The 19953-nt window shown below is 34.6% G+C and overlaps 1 protein-coding gene across 1 annotated transcript in view; it reads left to right on the top strand.

Annotated features, from left to right (window-relative positions):
- The window catches only part of LOC106873601 (uncharacterized), a 30128-nt gene extending 11508 nt beyond the window's left edge, over positions 1 to 18620 (top strand). Inside the window, exons 4-8 of the mRNA XM_089351222.1 lie at positions 1166 to 1280; positions 3543 to 3705; positions 10885 to 11023; positions 14383 to 14465; positions 15853 to 18620. Coding sequence (XP_089207348.1) covers positions 1166 to 1280; positions 3543 to 3705; positions 10885 to 11023; positions 14383 to 14465; positions 15853 to 16231 — 879 coding nt within the window. The 3' untranslated portion in view covers positions 16232 to 18620. The remainder of the gene's footprint in view (positions 1 to 1165; positions 1281 to 3542; positions 3706 to 10884; positions 11024 to 14382; positions 14466 to 15852) is intronic.
- Positions 18621 to 19953: the final 1333 nt, after the last annotated feature.

The following is a 19953-nucleotide window of genomic DNA, read 5'->3' as shown; positions in this document are numbered from 1 at the left end:
TGGAAAGTACCCAGTCCAATCTGTAAAGTGGTTGGTGTTAGGAAGGGCATCCTGCTATAAAAACCATGCCACAGACAATGGAGTTTGGTGCAGTCCTTTACTTTGCCAGCTCCTGTCAAATCATCCAACCAAAGCCAGTATGGAAAATAAATGTTTGATGATGATGATGATGAATGCAGCCATGGTTGTGTGATTAAGAAGTTTACCTTCCTAATCATGTGGTTTTGGGTTCAGTCTCACTGCATAACACCTTGGACAAATGTCTTATCGAAACTCAGATTCACCAAAGCATTTAGAGTGGATTTGGTAGATGGAAGCTAAAAAGAGCCCTTTATGTGTGTGTCTGTGTGTGCGCGTATGCATGAGCGCTTTGCATCATATACTATTTATGAAACAAATGTCATCATTATACAAGTGATGCCCATTCATTTTCAATCTTCTATGAAAACATGTCTGTTCATGGGGAAATATTTTCTTGTTTGGAAACAAGTTAAGGTTAGCCATAAGAAGATCGTCTGATTAGAAAATCCACTTCAACAAATTCTGTCTCATCCACACAGGCATGGAAAAAGTTGTCATTAAAATGACAATGACAGTACAGAAATTAAGAAAACTATTAGGAAATACTTGCTTTGCAACCACATGGTTCCAGGTTCAGTCCCACTGCCTGGAACTTTTGGCAAGTGTCTACTATTGTGGCCTTGGGCAGACTAAATCCTTGTGAGTGAATTCGTTAAACAGAAACTGAAAGAAGCTTGTTGGGTGTGTGTATCCGTGTATGTCTCTGTCTGTCCTTCATCCCTCCATACACGCATCCATACACACACATACACATACATACACATACACACACATATACATACATACACATGCATACACATACAGACATATATACATACATATACATTTACACACACGATACATTGCCTAGTTTATATATATATATAAAGAGAGAGAGAGAAAGAAAGAGAGAGAGAGAAAGAAAGAGAGAGAGAACGTCTTTCAGTTTCTTTCTACTAAATCCACTCACAAAACTTGGGTTTTCTAGGGATTGTAGTGAAAATATATGTATATAAATAAATACAATGAAACAAAATTTTAAAAATTATATTTTCATTCAAGAATATGTTAATTACTAACACGGATTATTATTTATTTCTTACAGGAAGATGTTGTAATTGCTACTGCAAACTATGCACTGGAACTTAATATGATGGTACAGAAGAATAACGATAAAACTTCATGTAAAGACCAAACACATTCTTCTTGTCAAAAGAACTGTAAGTTGTTATTGTTTGTAATCAATCAGGCTCAGGAAAACTTATTGTTTTAGTTAGCTTTATGGCTTAAGAGGAATGTAGTGATGGTCCTCGGGTTCTTAATAGAAGCCATTTCATACCATTGGAGTTTGAGGGAGATGTGAATGGGGATGAAATTTTATACATAATCTGGGAAGTAAGACAATTATTTAATACTTTATTGCCCACAGGGGGCTAAACATAGAGGGGAGGAGACAAACAAGGACAGACAAAAGGATTAAGTCGATTACATCGACCCTAGTGCGTGACTGGTACTTATTTAATCGCCCCGCAAAAGGATGAAAAGCAAAGTTGACCTCAGTGGAATTTGAACTCAGAACATAATAGCAGACGAAATACTGGACAATTATTGTTGGATAATACAGAAGAGAGATGCGTTAGTCAGGTGGATCTTCATGGAGAGGATATTCAGTAAATTTAGGTAAGTGATAAAATTGTTAGAACAAGTGATATTTCGATAAATGCTGTAAAGAGGCGATAAAAACCTAAATTATATGAAATAATGTAATAACATGAAAAAAGCCTTAAGACCCAAATATTAGTTTAGGTTTGAATTTGTCAAATTAAAGATCTGTTCTTATTCTCAACACAGGTATCTCACCTCCATATAAAGAGACTTATTCATGATTTATTCTTGGTACTAGAATGGTTCTTATACTCAAAATAATGATCCTCCAAGACATATAGTCACTTAATACATGAGTTTGCCAAAAGCTATCTAGGATTATTTTATATCTGCACAAAAAATCTTACGACGGTGGAACTTGAAACAAAAAAGCAAGCGTTTGGAACCAAGCATTCTAATTGAAGAGTTTGTGAACTAGCAGAAAATAGGCATGTTGCCTTTCCCCCATTGTCAGCATGACCTAGCCCATGTTTACTGTCATTGAACTAGTCCACATGCAATCAAGGGATTTTTATCAGAGGACTTATTAAAGTGAATGTATAAAATGATTTTTTTTTTGCCTTTTCTTTAGGGGAAGCTTGACTTTTGTCTCATCTCATATTTTGTGTTAATTTTTGCAGTACGAGAATTTTTCCAGGTACCAAGTCTTGTTCTCACTATTTAGGAATTATTCTCCTAGAACCAACTGCAGCCAAGATATTGATTTAAAATTTTGGTACAAGGCCAGCAATTTCAGCGTGTGGGGAAGTAAGTTGATTATATCAACCGCAGTATTCAGCTGGTCCTTATTTTATTGGCCCCCAAAAGGATGAAAGGCAAAGTCAACCTCAGCAGAATTTGCATGCAGAATGTGAAGACAGGCGAAATGCCATTAAGCATTTCACATGGTGTGCTAACAATCTGCCAGCTTGTCTCCTTAAAATTACAACCAAGATATTGAGCGGAATTATTACTTTCTCTAGTTATTTATTCAATTCTATCTATCTACTAGCAAGGTTCCAGAAGCATCTCACACACTGAATTAAATTATGAAAGCAATAACTTGTAAAATTTTCAATGTAAAAGGCTGTTGGGTATTACTTGTGGTTTGAGTTCAGTCAGTCGGTTGTAATTTTCAATCTCAAATAGGTGTGTACCACATTTAATATCATTTTGTACTGGAAATCTTGCTAGTTAATTCATTAAGTGAAAATATTCATTTCTCTTTCTGACAAATCACAAACAGGTTAATTTTTGTCTAAGGAAGGAGTGCAGTTTATTGAGTTAATTATAATACTTTCTACTATAGGCACAAGGCCTAAAATTTGGGAGAAGGGGCTAGTCAATTACATCAACTCCAGTACGCAACTGGTACTTATTTCATTGATTCTAAAAGGATGAAAGGCTAAGTTGACCTCAGTGGAATTTGAGTTGAGAATGTAAGACAAATGAAATGCAACTAAGCATTTTGTCCAGCATGCTAACGATTCTGCCAACTTTCCACATTGAGTTAATTATAATTAATAATTAATCCCAGTATGTTTCTGATATATCTCTCATTAACCATGTGAGCATTGGAAATACAGAATTGTACTTACATAATACACTAATGAATATTTTAAGTCTCATCTTTGCTCTGGAAGTAAAATAATATATCGTATTCTCTCAAATATATTCTTCCTTAGAGAAAATTGCAGGTGTGCATGCATGCACACGTGTACACTCACATGTGCATTATTTCATGAATTTTTTTCTTGTTTGGCATAAAATATTTTGCACATTTTTTTTTTTTTGCTATTCTTTTATTCTCTTTTGTGTGTTATGTTTTACTGTTTTAGGTTCAAGCAATATTAAGCGACCCCAAAATGGTTTCATTAGATATTCTGTGGAGAAGAGAGCTGAAGTTGCTGCCAAGAATCCTCACCTTGATAACAGGAATATCTCATGTGTCTTGGGATCTCAGTGGAAACTTTTATCTAAAGAAAATAGGGAACATTACCAGTAAGTTAAATAATTTCATTGTTTAAACTCTTTACATGCCAACCTGCCTGTAACCACCTCTAGTTCTGTGGTAAGAAATCTTCTGTTTTTGAGCATTCCTTTTTAAAGTTTAACCATCCATCATAATTTTAGCAGATAATATTTCCATATATCTGTTGTTATTAAGATGAGTCCTGAATATGTGCTGGGTATTCTTGTATCCTCTGCTTATGCTAAAAGCTTTGCATTTATGAAATACACTGCCTTCCACTGTATTTTGTTTGTGCCACATTCCAGTTTAATAACAAAAGTTTATCATCATCATCACTTAAAGTCTACTTTCCATGCTTGCATGGGATGGACATTTTGACAGGAACTAGCAAGCCAGAGGACTGTACCAAGCTCCACTGCCTGTTTTGATATAGTTTTTACAGCCGGATGCTCTTCCAGAGTGGACTGAATGCTTCTCATGTGGCACTAGCACTGATGAGGTCTGTTTAGGCATTATTTTTTACAACTGGATGCTCTTTCTAAAGTCACCCATTTCACAGGCAGTTTGGGTGCTTTTCATGTGGCACCAACACTGGCAAAGCCTGTTTTTTACAGCTGGATATTTCTATAAATTCTTCCAAAGTTTTTAATCCTCTTCAAAATTGATTAAAATACACAGAAACAGTTTTGAAAGAGTTATAATAAATTTTCTTGTATATGGAAAACCTATTCATCATTGACCACCCTTCAACCATTACTTTTCATTTATTATATTTGTTCCCTGAGTCATGCCCTGTCTCTAACCATTCCTCACTCTTCTTATAAACTCTTGCAATCTCTATCCATTCATATTCCTGTTCTCTACATACTTCTTTTCACCTCCTTGTACCTTTGGAGTCCATCCTGACACCTTTGTCATCTCTATTTTATCTGTGTTTCCAGTTCCACCTGAGTTATTCCCACCCACTCTTCTATAATGTGAGTAGCTATGTTGTTCTTCTACAGCAAAAATCCCTGTTCTGTTCAGGTCCCTTCTTTTGTAATATAGCTTTTCATCTGCTTGCATAAAGCTGCTTCTTTCTTTACTCATTCAGTCTTGTAGCTTTCAACAGTATATCCCTATTGAGTAAGATATACAGATAGCTTTTCTGAACTAATATTGCTTCTGTTGCTAATAATGAAGTTTTACTCTGCCCACCAGCCATTTGTAACATCAGTGACTTGTTAATCACTAGTTAATCACTTGTTAATCAGTAGAGATGAAATTTGTTCAAGCATGTGGTCATGGAGGATAATTGTTACCAGTGATGTGCAAATGCACAGAATCCCAGATTAGCTGTTCCATTGCCACTGTTCAACTATTTCCATGCTATTTAGCACGTTGTGTCTATACAAGATGTTTTCTCAAGATGAATAATGTAGTGTTGTGGCTTCCTTACATTATATTCAAGTTAATAAGATATATAAATTGCTAATCTGAACTGCTCCTGTCACTTATAACAAAGTAATATATTCATCTAACTTATGCTAGCATGATAAAATGGACATAATAATAAATGAAGTGAGAGAGAAGGGGAGAGGAAGCGAGGAGAAGAGAGGGAGGGAGAGGAAGCAAGGAAAAGAGAGGGAGGGAGAGGAAGCAGAGGAGAGAGAGAGATGTTAGTAATGAGCTGAAAAAAGTGTTCAACATCAGATAGGAGGATAATGAAATCTTTAATGAAATTGACATCAAATTTCTAGTACCACTGGTTTCATGCTTACAGGTTGACTAGCAATTATCAACTAGAAGCTCAGTTGTCAGTAATTATAAGGAAATTTCAAATTTTGTATTTTTAGTTGATAATTGCTGGCTAACCCATGTACATGAAACCATTGGTATTAGAAATTTAATATACACATGCATATATATGAATGAACAATATGTTTAATGGCATATATAATATGAATCAGAACTGAAATAAATTTAGCCTTAGCTGTGATAGAAATTTTTAAGAATATAATTCTATATCCTTCTATGCTTTTGATGTGCTGAAGAAAAAAGCTGGGTGCTTCTAACAGGCTGTTTTTTACTTTGTTAATCACTTCTCAGATGAAAAGTACCAATCGAAAGCATAAAATATTCAGCTGCTCTATGATGCAATTAGGAATTAATCTATTTCTGTAATGATTAGCTGAACTTGCATATTTGCACTTTAGCTGGTTCATAATTAAACAATATATATCTTATGTGCAACAGTGTAAATAAGAATGACTGAAATATATTTAAGTATTAGAAAGCCTTAGGTGTGATAGGAAATTATAAAAATGTAAACATTCCTTTGCTTTTGACGTGTGGTAAAAAGAAGTGTGATGAAGACATTCATAGCAAACCTTTTTGCAGTTTGTTGACTGCTTTTCAGAGGAAATGTACTTGAGTCAAAAGTATAGAATGCTATTAAATGTGAGACTCCTCTACAGTACAAAACCGTTATAAGTATTTACAATGCCCTCCCCACTGCCCGGAGGGGTGGGGGGCAAAAATTAGTGGCTTTTTCCCATTTGAAACTTCTTTCATGTTTTACTTGTTTCAGTTATTGGACTTTGGCCATGCTGGAGCACTGCCTGGAATGATTTTAGTCAAACAAATTGACTCTAGAACTTGAGTTTAAGTTTTTAAGTCTGGTACTTATTCTATTGAATACCTTTTGTTGAACTGCCAAGTTATGGTGATGTAAACTGATGAACACTTGTTAAATGGGGTTATGTGTGTGATAAACAAACATGCATGTCCACTTGCGTGCATACACATACAAATGCGTGCATGCACACACACACACACAGAGGATGGGCTGCTACACAGTTTCCATCTACCAAATTCATTCAGAAGGCATTGGTTGACCTGGAAGTGCTGCATAATGGGACTGAACCTGAAACCATGTGGTTGAAAAGCAAGCTTCTTAACCAACCACACAGTAGATTACAGGGAATTCTCAAAAATTTTTGATGAAGGAATATAATATAATAATGTTGTTGACTTAGCAAAATTATCATAAACATGTTTGGAATCAGATGACAGTTGAAAAATCTGAATAAAGTATGTTGAAATGGAAGAAAGTAATTAGAAAACTGAATTTGAATAAGACATTGAATTATGGGTAATCATTTTCAAAGTTCTTGTAGATAAATATCTTGAATTGTTACTGAATGTAATGATACTTATGATTCAAGAAATAGCAAAATACATGAATTTATGTCAACAAAGATAAAATGATCCCTGTCTTTCAGTTGACAAAATTCAAGACATGTCAAAATTCTAGGAATAAAAATCTATAATGAATTATCTTCACAAAAGATAAAAAATTCAAGACTATTGGTTAGCAACTAAATTTTGGTTTTACAGTTTGCATCTGAGACTAGGTGATAGTAATAATTAATTTATGTAAATGTTTGTTTTTCTCTCTGATTCCATTTGATACTGTGTTATTTTGATAACACTAACGTATCAAACGGGACTGCCAAAAGAAAGATATGAAAAATCTAGTTGAAGCAGACCTTGTCATTCTATATTGTATAGATATTCTGTCTTTTCTTGAACAACACTGTGAGAAAAACTGATAGAGGCTTTATTCTTTCCCAACGAGGAATTCAATAAATGTCTTCTAGGTGTTATTCAATCAGGCTTCTACAAATAAAATTACATAGAATTTTTTGAAATTATTTTATGCAACAAAACTTTGAAAAATGTTAATCAATATATTAAATAAAACATTACTTTTCCTTCTCTATCACTGTCTCTCCCTCTCCTCCTCTATATATATGCATAATGTATTTATGTATTCAAGATCCACTATTCCAATATATATATATATATATATATATATATATATATATATATATATATATATATATATATATTTGTATATGTTGCAAGTATTTAACATATGGCATTATGTTATACAATAAATGTGCATTACCTAATATATAGAACTAAGTAAGAAATGAATAGAAACACACACACACACACACACACTCTCTCTCTCTCTCTCTGTGAAATCATGAAAGGTGACAGTTACAAGTTTCACTAGCATGCCTTTTGTGATACAATGTGTCTGTATTTGTATATCAAACTGCATAAAATATACAGAAACATATGCACATGCGTGTGTGTGTGTGTGTACACACACACACACACACACATATATATATATATATATATATATATATATATTGATAAACTGTATGATTATTTTATTTATTTACCTATTTGTTTAGAGCGATAGTTCATAACATTGTTAGTGATATAGGTTAAAAAAGCCAGTAAATTATTCGGATATTTAATGTCGCTTAGGTGATTATTTAAAACCTAGCTAAATTGTTATATATATATATATATATATATATATATATATATATATATATATATATATATATAACTACATATATATATTTATATATACAGTAGTATTGCTTCCCAGTAAAACAAAGCACCATCAGGTTAAAGTATAAATACTACTGTATTACACTATTTAATAATTTTTCTCTTTGAAAACTTTTTCACTGTTTTCGGTCTGTTAACAGCCAGGCATTCAGACGAGTATACTGGCATTGATGCAGCGACATTTGAAATTTTGTGTAGGTGAATCTAGCTGAAGAGAACTAATCAAATTTACGTTAACAAATGTAATTTGGAAAGTTCAAAACCTAGGTCCTAGGTTATCCACATCTGGGTTGTACATTTATTTAATGTACTTTCTACAGGTAAGATGAAATTTTTTATGTTCTCCGCTCACAAACATCTTTGCCAGTATATATACACAGTGAAGCTTTACTATAGCATCGTATATTATCGACTGCTATTTCTATTAAATATTGGTGCATTGTTGTACCGCTATTCTATATTTATACTTTAACCTGATGGTGCTTTGTTTTACTGGGAAGCAATACTACTGTATTGCACTATTTAATACTTCTATTTTTGAAAACATTTTCACTGTTCTCAGTTTGTTAACAGCTAGGCGTTCAGACGAGTGTACTGGCAGTAAAAGAAACTGCTAAAGTAAGTACTAGGCTTCAAAAAAATAACTGGGCTGCAGTCTAATGATTGAAAGAAGTAAAAGATAAAAGATATATCTATCTATATATATATATATATATATATATCTTTTATCTTATAGATACATATCTGGGTACATGACGTTGCAAAAATACATGGACAAAATGATAAACAAGGTACAAAAAACAAGCAGGCCACATAGAGAACATATCCTTCATCAGCTGCCACCATTAAAACACTGGCGTTTCGAAGAGTTAGGGCAGGATGCATCGTTAAAATGGCTCTTCCCACAAACACAAATAAAATTTTTTCGTGGAGGATAGTGGCGGACAGAAAACAAGACAGGAAAATGAAACGGTGAAATAAACAAACAAAAAGGCTGTACAGCCAGACGTTGAGAAGTGTGTGTATATTGAACGCTGTGAAGCACGAACTGGAGAGGCGAATATATATATATATGTATGTATGTATGTATGTATGTATGTATGTATGTATGTATGTATGTATGTATGTATGTATGTATGTATGTATGTATGTATGTATGTATGTATGTATGTATGTATGTATGTATGTATGTATGTATGTATGCATGCATGCATGCATGCATGCATGCATGCATGCATGCATGCATGCATGCATGCATGCATGCATGCATGCATGCATGCATGCATGCATGCATGCATGTATGCATGTATGCATGCATGCATGTATGGATGTATGCATGCATGTATGTATGCATGTATGCATGCATGCATGCATGCATGCATGCATGCATGTATGTATGTATGTATGTATGTGTATATGTATGTATATATATATATATATACTTATACATTAAGGATATAATCATTACCATGATTATTATGTGTTGGTGGCTAGCATATAAAAAACAACCATATTGGTAAAATGAATTTTTAAGTATATAATTATAAAAATATAATTATAATTAAGGACACTGGAATGTCAGTGCCTTTTGCTTATATATTGTCAGTTTATCTCTACTGATGAGTACAAAGTAATCTTCATTTCAGAGCATGAAATCTTGAGATATAGGATTATCCGAAATTTGTAAATCTTCCTGCTCATTTCTGCACATTCAGCCTTGGGTTATAGATAGAGAATAAATTTTGAGTGGATTGCAGGTATTTGACATCTACTTCTAGTGTATAAGTGCTGAGATTTCAGTGCCCTTAATTATAATTATATTCTTACAATTATATATACAAGAAGATCAGTTAATTAGGATTTTATTCAACTTTTTCCCTCTCAGATTCACACGCTTATTGCAGCAGTCCTTCAGTGTTTCTAAGCCCTGTAAAAGAACTTGGAAGTTTGGTCCTCCAGCCAAGCCTTTCATGATACCCTTAAAGCCAGGAACTTTTCAGCACCCCCTTCATATGTGCATAGATGTGTGTAAAGGCTACCATTGGTTTCATGTTAAGAGTGGTCTCTTAATCATCTAGCCTACCTCATGGAACATAGGTGTTCATCTCCATCTTGGATTAAAAGACCCATGAATAAAATTTTTATCCATTAATGCGGTATTGAGCACTCATTCTTGTTTAATATTATCATATATTTATATATATTTAAATGTATATGTGTATACAAATATGTATTACACACACACATATGAAGGGGTACCAACAAGTTCCTGGCTTTAAGGGTATAGCAAAAGGCCTGGTTGGATGTGCAGTGTTCCGTGTTCTTTTACAGGGCTTAGAAAAACTGAAGGCCCACTACAATAAGTGTGTGCATCTGAGAGGGGAATATGTTGAATAAAATCATAATTTGCTGATCCTCCTGTATTTTCTTTTACCCAGAGCCAGGAACTTTTCTGCACCCTCTCATATATATGTATACATATATGATGCTTGTGACTGAGGAGTACCATTACTGACTGTTGCCCATGCAAAATTTCAGGTCCAATAAGGCTTGCATAACACCTCAAAGACCTTCTCCAGGATCCTATTGACATGATCCAAAGATAAACCGGGGCAAGTTAACTTGTGCTATCATCATCATCATCATCATTATATCAGTGTCATTATCATTATCATATCATAATTGCCATCAACAGCATGATTATATCTTTATCGTCAGCATCATCATGAATGTGGTTATTGTCTGAAAGAATTAAACATGAAAACAAACAAAATATTCTGTATTTTGCATAGGCGGAAATTTGAAGCAGAGATGAAAGATTTACGCAAGAAGCATCCAGATTGGATGTATTCGAATAAGAAAAATGATGTGGATGTTGTTTTAGAAGTGATGCCAACACGCTTGAGACCAGCAGAGAAACGGAAGAAAAAAGTAATTATGTATTTCTTGTATATTTAGATATAACATGACAAATTGGCAGAGTTATTAGAGCATTAGGTAAAATTCCTTGCAGTATTTGTTCTGGATCTGTCAGCTCTGAGTTCAAATCCTATTAGAGTCAAGTTTACCTTTTTATTTTTTCTAGGGTTGATAAATAAAATGCCAGTCAAGTGCTGAGATCAGTTCTTATCTGTATCTGTTTGCTTTCCCCTCTTTCTAGGAATTGGTTCTGTTGCACAAGCAGCTCCCTTAATCCAGGAATAAAGAAAAGTTATGTGGAGGTTGGGTGGATGGAGAATAGTAGCTTCCTTTCATAGAAAAACTGTTATGTTACTAGCACTATTGGAGAGCAGACAGATATTGCAGTAAGACACTGAACAGAAATATAAATATTTAGATGCATAATGTGAACTTTTTTTGTTGTATCCACAGAATTATGAGAAATGATTGAGCAGATGTGATTCTTTCTATTTCCTTCATAAGGCTGATTCACAGAGAGAGAGAGAGGGTGTGGTAGAAATTAATCTCACTACTTGACTGACGCTTTGTTTATTGACACTGAAAGGATGGAAGGCAAAACTGGCCTCTGTGGGATTTAAAGATCTGGGATGCATACACTATGATATAGTTTTTGACACGCGAAAGAGTCTAAAAATTCACCTTATAATTGTTTCAAATTTTGACACAAGGCCAGCAATTTCAGTGGGAGTGGTTTTGTCAATTACATCAACCCTAGAACTTGAGTGGTACTTTAATTTATCAACCCCAAAAGGATAACAAGGTAAAGTTGAGGATTTGAAGTTGCACATTAATAGTTAAAGTATCACATTGATGATAATCAACGTAATATATGACAAACTTGACACAATCCAAGTGTATTAGCACACATATGCACAGAAATCCGTGTGTGTGTATGAAATAATGAAGGTAGCTATATGCAATATAAAAACCATAAAGTGAAAATTCAATTGCCACTAATTTTGACTGAGGGTGCTAGGCAGCACCTATATTGCTAGAAATAAGAGTTAAAACCCTCTGCTGCAAGAAAGCACATATTTATATACTGAGCGGGGAGATAACTGCCCCATAAGTGATACTAAGATCACTAGACTAATATAGTTTTGCCTGAAAGATTACAAGCTCATTAGTAGTGACTACTCCATCACTGAATGGTTTGACTAAATCTGAATGTCTATGTGCGTGTGTATATGTATATATATATTTAATTATATATATGTGTATATATATAATTATATATATAATTTAATTTTATATATATATATATATATATATATATTTGAGGGAGAGTCAAAAATTATACACACTCTTGATTTTTCAATGTGTTTACACAAAAGCAGGGGATAAAGAAGTACGCCATTTTTCTATTTAGTCTCCTTCCTTCCCCATGCACTTGGTCCAGCGGTCCACAAGCTTGCATATTCCTTCCTAGAAAGTTTTCGATTGGTTGTGCAACCACTGCTTCCTTCACATCTTCATCTGTAGGAAATTGATGACCTCATAAACCATCTTTGAGTGGTCCAAAGATATGATGGTCAGAAGGGGTAAGATCTGGGCTGTAGGGAGGGTTTTCCAGCACCCCAAAACCCAATTGGTTAATGGTTTCAATAGTCTGTGTGGCCATGTGTGGGTGTGCATTGTCATGCAGCAGCAAAACTTTCTTCAACAATAGGTTTCGATGTTTGGTACAAATTTCTGGCATCAGTGTATTTGCCAGCAAAGCACTGTATCTTGTACTGATAATCGTACACCCCTTTTCCAAGTAGTCTTCCCGTATAGGCTCTTTTTAGTCCCCACCAAAAAAACAGTTAGCATCACCTTTCCTGTGGAAGACTGAGTATTGAATTTCTTCATCACTGCTGAGCCAGGCTGTTTCCACTCCATGCTCTGTCTTTTGGATTCTGCCTCATAATGATGGACCCATGTTTCATCTCCTGTGACTATTCTGCTAAAAAATTCTTCGCCCTCATTGTAACGACTGAGTAAACATTGGTAAACCTCAAGATATTTGCACTTGTGCTCTGCAGTAAGCCCTCTTGGCACCCATTTTGCACAGACTTTATGGAAGCCAATCTCCTCATGGATGATTTGATAGGCAGAATCATCGTAAATCTGCAGAGAATGAGCTACCTCATCAACGATAACTTTCCGGTTCACCATTACCATTTCTCAAGCTTGCTGAAAAGTCTTGTTAGTGGCGGAGGTCGATGGACGTCTTGCTCCCTCTTTGTGTGTCTCGCTTGTCCAACCACTTTCAAACTTCTTGATCCACTCATAAACCAACTTTGATCACATGACCACAATAGTACCAACTATAGGCATGTATGCACAGAAGGCAGTGTGACTATAACAGAGATATGTTATGGTGAAAGTGCGGATAATTTTTGATTTCCATTTGTGTGTGTGTATATATATATATATATCATCATCATCATTGTTTAACGTTCGCTTTCCATACTAGCATGGGTTGGACGATTTGACTGAGGACTGGTAAGCCAGAAGGCTGCACCAGGCTCCAATCTGATCTGGCAGAGTTTCTACAGCTGGATGCCCTTCCTAACACCAACCACTCCGAGAGTGTAGTGGGTGCTTTTATATGCCACCGGCACGAGGGCCAGTGGCAACAGCCACGCTCAAAATGGTGTTTTTTACGTGCCACCTGCACAGGAGCCAGTCCAGCAGCACTGGCAACGACCTCGCTCGAATGATTTTCTAACGTGTCACCAGCACAAGTGCTAGAAGGCGACGCTGGTAATGATTACGCTCAAATGGTGCTATTTACATGCCACTGGCATGGAAGCCAGACAGCTGCTCTGGCAATGAACACACTCGGACAGTGCTGTTAGTGCTCCACTGAAATTCTTTCTGCTATAAACACGAGGTCTGAAATTTGTTGGGTGGGGACTAGCTGATGACATTGACCCTATTACTTGACTGGTACTTCATTTTATCAACCCCATAAGGACCAAAGGCAAAACTGACCTTCATGAGATAATTCACCGTCTAATCATAATGTAATTGCTTAGCTAATGTACTCACCCTTGCAGTAACCCCTTGACCCATTTAGTATCAATCTGCCGAAGACTACCCTTAGTAAATCGTTGACATATAAAATAAAATCATTTTGATACAAGAATAACGTCGGTATAGTAATATTTCAGTGGGTGAATATCTTCAGAAACAGAGAGGCATGCATGCACATGTGAGTGCATGCGGATGCATGTGCGCACACACACACACACACACACACACACACAAACGAAGAAACAAGCAAAGCAATCTCTCTTTACCAGTGACTGATTAATACGGATGCTTGTATGTTTATATCTTAGGTTTTGGACATATTTGATGACATTCCCACTAAGAAGAAAATAATGTCGAAGAAACGTATTCCAAGATGCAAAGAGAATGTAAAGTAAGTTAATATTCCGTTTCTACATTGAACTTGAGTGATGGCTTACATTCCAGCTTTCAGCCAGTCAGACCAATAACAATGTAAAAAAATTTGATATCCTGGATATATTAAGATGTTGCTTTTTAACCCTGAGTTGGCTCTGACCAAACAGGCCTACTATATAAAAAAAAAAAGATGTTTCCACTTGTTAATATCTTTGGTTATAGGTCTTTTTATCCAAAGCTGGACTGTCTTATTTTGTATATCTAGAACTAAATTTGTTCAATGAAGATGATGGGGTACAATTTGAGGAAAATCAAACTGCTGTTTCAAAATGTTCAAACCCAGGTCAACTTTAATTGAACAGACCTAAAATTAAAGTCATTTTAACCTTGACCATACTTTTTTCCTTAAGTTAATGTAGGCCTGTTTGGTCAGAGCCAACTTGAGGTTGCATTGGAATTAAAGGCCTCAAAGATATTTGGAGAAAAATATGCAAGACAGAAATAAGTTCGCTTGCAAATAGTTTATTTCTTTGGACAAGAACAATATTTCTTTGAACATAAACAATTTTTTTTTATTACTGTAACCATATTTCTTAATAATAGAAACTATATTTCTTTACTCTACAACCATATTTTTTTAATGATGTGGGCTGCCTATTTGTGTTACCAGCTTACATATGATGACTGGAATAACATAGGAGAGATTGTCTCTCTTATCAGCTTGCATCACTACCATTCAGTTTCTGTGACTGAAGAGGAGATAACCACTCCAAAATGCTTGCATCTCACAGTCTGGATAGGTGGCGCTGCAAGCTGATTTTGGTGTATTTACTCTATTTGTCTACAGTGAGAAATTTTCTCCATGACAAAATACAGTGAATGGCTTGTTTACGAGTCCGAACGTGCCACTGGTATATTCGAACTGGTACTAACATTGCACATATTTTTTCTGTTTTAGAACTATAATTATATGTGCTAGGATCATATATTTCCTTGATAACACTTACGGGCAACTTGCAGGCTACATACAGCTTGCAGGAATTTATGAATGGCATGTCTAAAAAAAAGATTACCTAAAATGTTTTTAGTGGTGCAGTCTACTTGATGATAAGTCACACATCATGCAACCTGCTTCTTGAAAAAGGTTATCCATGCCTGTCCTAGAATTAACCATAGCTTTTGTTTTAGAATCATAATTCTTTGTGCTAGAACCATTTTGTTCTTCTAGCACTTTGTTTTATAACCATGTATCCTTCTACAAGAAAATATCTTTATACTAGAAATGTATTTTTTTGAGGCTAAAACCATTTTTTACAGAACTATATTTCTTTGTTTTAGACTAATCACTTTGAACTAGTATCATTTCTTTTGATCAGAACCATCTTTCTTTCCATTTTCATTAGAAACTCAAAATGCCATAAATGTAAAAGCAAACTGAAAAACAACAACAAAAGAACCAAATCTAAAGAAGAGAAGCTGTCTCATGAGAAAGATTACAATGGTAATGATAATAATAATAATAAGAAGAAGAAGAATGAGAATGATGATAGTGATGTCTTTGAAGATAGACTGATAATAGATGAAGCTGTATCTTCATTCAATGCTACAGCAATGGCATCAGAATTTCCCATCAACAGCAGCAGTGATGTAATTCTACATGGAAATAAAACATATTTACCACCTGAAATGAGTTGGGAATTACAAATGAATACTGAATATCCACTTCTGGACTCCCTGTTTCAACCTTCGGTAGATTCTTGTAACCAAATTGCTTTTAATTAATTCATTTTATTTCTCTCATTTGACTATTATTTTATATGATATTTAATAAGACTTTGTTAATCCTGTTTTAAAACTAATTATAATTATATATGAATGATACACAGCTAAACATATCTTTACTCATCAACAATATACAGCTAAAATCACCTTCTTTACTCACCGACAGTATGCAGCTAAACTCCTCTTCTCTACTCACCAACATTACATAACTACACTCATCTCATCTTAATACACACTCATTACCTCTACCCATCAACAATACACAGCTGGACTCCTCTACTCACCAGCATTACATAACTACACTCATCTCATCTTAATACACAATCATTACCTCTACCTGTCAACAATACACAGCTGGACTCCTCAACTCACCCACAATATACAACTACATTGACCTCAACAATATACAACTACACTCATGTTCTCTATTCACCAGTAACGCTCAGCTAAGCTCCTCACAGCTCTCTTCTCAACAACAATCCACAACTACTCTCAATCTAACTTTTCTCAAGTGTTAAGTTCAAGCAGTCTTTTCTAACAGTGTCTACAACTACACATTCTTCCCTGAAGTAGATTTCTTATCCAGGGCCAGAAATCCATCCCTAATCTCTAAACAGCTGTTAAATTTATTCTCTTTGTTAATATGTTCCTGTATTAGGAAACAGAAATGGCAATCGATGCATTATATACATATATACACATGTAGGATTCCATTTTAAGTAAAAAATTCCACTCATTTGATTACCAAATCTTCATTTACCAACATTTTACAGTCAGTGGACCCATCATCAGTTCCTAATCTTGTATATTTTTGTTACCTATTAAAACAAATTGATGGTGGTGCAATAATTGTTGTTGTTGTTGTATAGCCCTTGTCAGGCTTGATGGATCAGAACTTTGATCAATGGCTTTCCATCTGTCTGATCCTCTCTGTTTTTCTTAGTGCAAAGAATCCATGCTGACATTACCCAGTATGTCCTTTTCTTAGATAGTGGGGTGAGATATGAAGTAGATTTGGCTGTTATTTCTAGCAAGCCAAATGACCATATAGAGTCACCCCCTTTGGCTCATGGTTCTAATATGTTAGCTACTAAAATGTTTTTGTTTTGATTTTTATGGCAGTGGCCTAAGAATGTTTGTAATTCATTGGTGACTATGTTCATACAGTATATATTAATGACACCTATTTTCTGGGATGTATACTGCCGTATGCTACTTCTAAATATTACACCTGTTCCTTCTTATCTTCACAAAACCTGTTACTGAAAATTGCTATAAAACTATTGTTTATCTTTTATCTTTTACTTGTTTCAGTCATTTGACACTTTGAATTGTTATTATCTCATATCTGATTAGCCTGTTTTCACATAACATGCTTCACAATTTTAGTATACATGCCTTATTAGTATTTCCCTCTTATGTTCTACATACTCTGGGAACGCATTAAAGCCCTTTTCATGGCTACTTTATTTGAGTTCTTACTATCAAGTAACTAATTTCATGCTATTACATAACTCACTTCACGATTTGGGTATTCATAACTTATTGTGAATTCCTAAAAACAAGATTCTGTGTAAGACAGTTCAGTATACTCTGTAAATATACAAAAACCGTTTTAAGGGCTACATACTTTATTTTGTTGTTATTGGATTAGCAAAACAATTATGAGAATGGAACTAAGGGGTAATCCCTGCTTTCCCTGGAATTACTGGGTACGTCAGCTAGTGTTATATATATATATATATATATATATATATATATATGAAAGAGATAGTGATAGCTGAATACATATGTGTTTGCCACTACCACTTGACAAACAGTGTTGGTTTGTTTACATCCTTGTAACTTATGTATTACGCTAAAAAAAGATACCAACAGAATAAGTGTCAGACTAAAAAAAAATATTGGGGTTGTTTGACAAACCCTTTTGAGGTGGTTTTCTCTTCCTCTGAATTTGTTTCCAGCTCTTCTGTAAACACTCACCCATCCTCAGTCAAAGAGGATCTTAGTCTTGTGAGTCACATGGTTACTTCACAATAGCTGGTGCCATGAAAAAAAGCACCAAGTATATACTCTGTAAACTGTTCGACATTGGAAAAGGCATTAAACCATAGAAACCATGCCAAAGCAGACATTGGAAGCACAATGCAATCCTTGGATCTGTTTTATCTTGTCAAATCGTCCAACCCATGCCAGCATAGAAGATGGATATTAAAAAATGTTGATGATGATGATGATTCCAAGAAGAGGTCAATTCTTTTAATTTACGCTATAATTCTTTTGATCAAGTCATTTTTGTGCAATAATTTGTAATTTAAGAACTGCTATTAATTTTAGCATCCTTGCATTGATTTTTTTTTCATTAAAAACAATAAAAGACTACAGATTATTAAGTCGTTCAGTATAATTTTTGTGGATGTGTTTATTTTTCCATTTCCATGTTATTTTTTTTATAAAATGCATGTTAAGCAAATAAAGACTGAAAAAAAGTTGCCTAATTTTACATAATTTATTATCTTGTTCTACTTATTTGAGAAATCCTTCTTCAAAATCCAAAATGGCTTAAATAGCTGAGGAAGTGGATTATATTTTCACAGATCCAGCAATACAAATGTACACATATCTACCAATACACAGATCTTCCAATAGAAATATATATATATATATATATATATATATATATATATATATATATATATATATATATATATATATATATATATATATATATACATACATATGTACAACAGAATTATGTGTATATGCGTTTATTAATATAAACCTCCATGCATATATGAAATCGGTAAAAAAATAATCAATTTGAAAACCTGTCTATTCCTTTATTTATAATTTAATTTGACTTCCCAATTGTAGAATGTGTTTTCAGTGTGCACTTATCTTGGCAGATTTTCTTAGGTCCTTGAGCAGACGACTTCTTTTTACTCAATTGAAATGAGCATCTACCAATTACTGATCCAGTTTTCTCTCTCTCTCTCTCTCTCTCTCTCTCTCTCTCTCTCTCTCTCTCTCTCTCTCTCTCTCTATCTATCTATCTATCTATCTCTCACTCTCTCTCTCCATCTTTCACATGGATGTTCTGCTGAGTGAATGGTTGGGAGGGGGTCAGATTGTCTATCTGTGGAGGGAGAAAGGGATGCATAATTCACACACACACACACACACATTTCTTCTAGCCTTAGAAGTCCTTCCTGGCTAAGGAATACAACTTCAAAGTACTGTCGTCTGAATTGCACTTGATAACTTAAATAATGGATACTTTTATTTCTGGAATAATGTTGATCATTATAAAACTCAAGATCAGTCGTAAACGAAATGCTGAACTTAGGGCAGTGTTTCACTGGAGTTAGCTCTAAATACTACTGTTGTTATGAAGGAGGGAGCAGAGTTGCAAATGTCCAGAAGGATCTGCGTTATGTCGCTAAGATAAAGGGGTACAAATAATGTCAGAATCCTTGCTACCATAGGCACGAGATTTGAAATTTTCGGGGGAGAAGTTAGTCGATAACATTGACTCCACTACTCAACTGGTACTTATTTTATCGACCTTGTCAGGACAGAAGGCAAAATCGATCGTGCCGGAATTTTAACTCAGAACTAAAGATGGACGAAATGCCGCTAAGCATTTTTGTCTGGCGCACTAACGATTCTGTCAGCTTGGCATTTTACAAATCAAATCATGTAATAATGACATTTATAAACGA

This window comes from Octopus bimaculoides, chromosome 4, assembly GCF_046866305.1.
Source record: "Octopus bimaculoides isolate indiv1 chromosome 4, ASM4686630v1, whole genome shotgun sequence".
Lineage (NCBI taxonomy): Eukaryota > Metazoa > Mollusca > Cephalopoda > Octopoda > Octopodidae > Octopus > Octopus bimaculoides.
The sequence above is the reverse complement of the archived record's forward strand: the minus strand, read 5'-3'. Positions and strand labels throughout refer to the sequence as shown.